The following is a 3,217-nucleotide window of genomic DNA, read 5'->3' as shown; positions in this document are numbered from 1 at the left end:
GAACTTCGGCCAAAAACGTGGAGCTCCCCCATTTTGACATTTTTCTGCCCCCCCCTTTTTTTTTTTTTTTTTTAAATCCCCCCCCCCCCCCCTCCAAAGCAGAACCAACACCTTCCCCCAAACCGTTTCGTTTTCTGTGGCTCAGCCTTTTCCCATGGGGAAAAAAAATCTCATTGAAAAATTCCTGTTCGCATGGGGAAACTCAAATCCAGTCTCATGCTTCAGGGCTTCATCTGGTTGCTTGTATGGTCAGGAAGATTTCCTCTCCCTCCACCTCCCGCCGTGCACAATGAGCCAGGTGCATCTCGGTTGTTGTTTTTTTCCAGCTTTCTCTGACGCAGCAGGGATCAGCCACAGCTGGAGATGAGACACCGGCGGGGTGGGCCAGAAAACCCTCTTTCTGGGTCCAACTGATCCCCAGATTTGGGGTCAGGAAGGACTTTCCTCCCACAAGTCGGATTAGCAGGGACATTGTGGGGTTGTGGGTTTTTTGCCTTCTGCTGCAGCACAGGGCGTGGATCACCCGCTGGGAGCCCGGGGGCACCGATCGCCCGCTGGGATCCTCGGGGCGCATCTCACCTGCCGCGGTGCGGTGATCGAATGGAGTCTTCTGGCCTCGCAGGTCGTCAAACAATCCTGCCCCTCTCCCGTGGCCGGGGCTCGGCTGGCAGTGGAGCGGCACGTCCCTGCAGGGGCCGCCGGCCGCCGAGTCCGGTGCAGGGTGGGAGTGGGGATGGGGGGGAGACTTGCAGCGGGTCCCCCTCTCCCCATCCCCACGCCTAGACGTAGGCGTTCTTGCCGTATTGGCCGACGCTGCTGGCGTCGGAGCCTCTCCGGGGGCGCTTGGGGCCGGCCTTGGGTGCACTGTAGGGGTAGCTGAAGCTGGCGGGACACAAGGGGAGGGACGGGGTCACGCAAGGCCGAGGAGCCGGGGGGGGGGAGCCCCCCCCCCTCCCCCCCGGCAAAGGGGGCAAAGCCCCCCCCCCCCCCACCATTACCTCTTCTCCCACGAGGGGTGGGCGCAGCAGGAGCCCAAGAGGCAGCCACCCCCAACGATGGCCAGCAGGGATCCGCTCCAGCCCAGGTACAGCGCCGGGCCGATCTCGTACCTGCGGGGACGGAGAGACGGGGGTCAGGGCCGGGTGCCTCCCGCGCGGCGGGGACGGGATCCCGCCCCCCTCCGCCTCCCAGCCCGCCGGACTCACTTGGTGCCGGGGAAGAGGGGGTCGAAGAAGTCCCGGGTGATGTTGAAGGCGTACCAGGAGAGCGCCACCATCCCGCACAGCCCTGGGGGGGGATAGGAGACAGCATGAGTGCCTTGGGGGGCAGGCCCACACCCCCCCCCCCCCCCCCCCCCCCCCGGGGGTGCACAGCGCTGGGGCAATTCCCTGCCGCCCAGGGCCCATAGGGGGCAGATTGGAGGCATGGCCAAGGCACCCCACGCCGTGGCTATTCCCTGCCCCCCGGGGCCCATAGGGGGCCTGGCAGGCTCTCACCCGCCAGGATGAACATGCAGCCCCCGGCGGCCGCCATCTTGCCCTTGGCCGCGGGGTTCCCGTCCGCCACCTTGGTGCACTTCATCCCCACCGCGCCGCAGAGGATGGCCAGGACGCCGAGCAGCAGGGCCGTGATCATCAGGGCCCGGCAGGCCTGCAGGTAGCCTGGAGAGAGGACACAGATGGGAGGGATCCAACCGGGAGCTGGAGGAGGGTCCAGAGCTCCCGGCTCCATGGGGCACGGCCCAGCTGGGTGGGCGAACACTTGGGGGTCAGCGGGGCCAGGCTGGGGTGCTCCGTAAGAGCTAGATGTGATGGTGCCTCAGTTTCCCCCATCTACCATGGGGCTCATTCCCTCCCCCACTACCTGACAGGGTCAATACAATCAAGACGGGGAGGCGCTGGGGTACGTCTGTGCCTGGATTGACGCATATCTACGCCACAGTCCAAAAACCCGCCCGCCACCCCGATCCCTGCGGCCAAGGGAAGAGAGGGAGAGTGGGCCACGTGATCCAGGGGCCGGTTAGGGGGCTTAATGTGAACATGATCCGCCTCGCCAGTGGTCTCCGCTGAGAGCGGGGGGGCCCCCGCTGGGCTGGGCACTGCCCAGTTCCCCTGACTGAGAGCGGGGCCCTGGGGTGCTGGGTAGACCTGAACCCAGATCAGGGCCACAAACGTGATGCGGAGTGTGGGGGTAACCCCAGAGCCGCGGGCACCGCCCGCCTCAGCAGGGACCCAACTGGGGACGATTCGCTCCATGAGCCGCGGCCAACAGAGCGGTTTGCTGGGCCGGGAAGCAGTAGTAGGTTGTTGTAATCGTTGGGACGGGCCACTGGGGGGAGCTGTGATCTCACCCCCCTCCAGCAGCAAATGGACTGAGATTCACTGAGGCAGTAGGTGACAACCTGACCCACAGCCCCGCCCCCATCCCCGGCTCTAACCCACTAGCCCCCACTCCCCTCCCAGAGCTGGGGAGAGAACCCAGGAGTCCTGGCTCCCAGCCCCCCCTGCTCTAACCCACCAGCCCCCACTCCCCACCCAGAGCCACGAAGAGAACCCAGACGTCCTGGCTCCCAGACCCCCCTTCTCTAAGCAACTCTAAACCCACTTCCCTCCCAGAGTCTGTTCTCTCTCTCCAACACACACACACATCACTGCTTGTTTCTGAGGGAGTGGGGGCTGGTGGGTTAGGGGGGGGGGCTGGGAGCCAGGACTCCTGGGTTCTCTCCCTAGCTCTGGGAGGGGAGCGGGGGCTGGTGGGTTAGAGCCGGGGACTGGGAGGCCGGAATGGTGGGTGAGAGACGGGTGGGGTGAGAGCCAGGACACCTGGGTTCTCTCCCAGCTGTGGGGGGGGGGGCGCTGTTTGAACACAAAATCTCATTCTAACCACCCTAACGACATCCTCCAACCCTCCGCCCCTCGGCTCAGGTTCCGGGCTCCTGGCAGCGGGTCAGGACATGGGCTGCCCCACGGGCAGTGCCTGGGCCATGCTCCCAGCGTTTGCCCTGGCGCCGGGCCTGAGCAGGGCGGTGGCCGTAAACAGGGGCTGCCCGCCTGGCTGGGGAGCGGGGAGCCGGTTAAGGACCGGCCTCGGGGCGGGGACGGGGGTCCCGGCTCTCCAGGGGGCTCGTTCCCGGAGCGCACGGGGCAGGTCCCGGTTCTCCAGGGGGCTCCGCGCACGGGGCGGGGGGAGGTCCCGGCTCTCCAGGGGGCTCCGTGCC

General features: G+C 66.3%; 1 protein-coding gene across 1 annotated transcript in view; it reads right to left on the bottom strand.

The window, feature by feature from the left end:
- Positions 1-709: 709 nt before the first annotated feature.
- Positions 710-3,217, bottom strand: part of CLDN15 (claudin 15) — a 2,814-nt gene continuing 306 nt past the window's right edge. The window contains exons 2-5 of the mRNA XM_026662854.2: positions 1,497-1,661; positions 1,206-1,287; positions 999-1,109; positions 710-882 (exon numbers count right to left, since the gene is read on the bottom strand). Of these exons, the coding sequence (XP_026518639.1) occupies positions 780-882; positions 999-1,109; positions 1,206-1,287; positions 1,497-1,661 (461 nt within the window). The 3' untranslated portion in view covers positions 710-779. The remainder of the gene's footprint in view (positions 883-998; positions 1,110-1,205; positions 1,288-1,496; positions 1,662-3,217) is intronic.

This window comes from Terrapene carolina, unplaced genomic scaffold, assembly GCF_002925995.2.
Source record: "Terrapene carolina triunguis isolate 2854851 unplaced genomic scaffold, T_m_triunguis-2.0 Scaffold30811, whole genome shotgun sequence".
Taxonomy (NCBI): domain Eukaryota; kingdom Metazoa; phylum Chordata; order Testudines; family Emydidae; genus Terrapene; species Terrapene triunguis.
The sequence above is the reverse complement of the archived record's forward strand: the minus strand, read 5'-3'. Positions and strand labels throughout refer to the sequence as shown.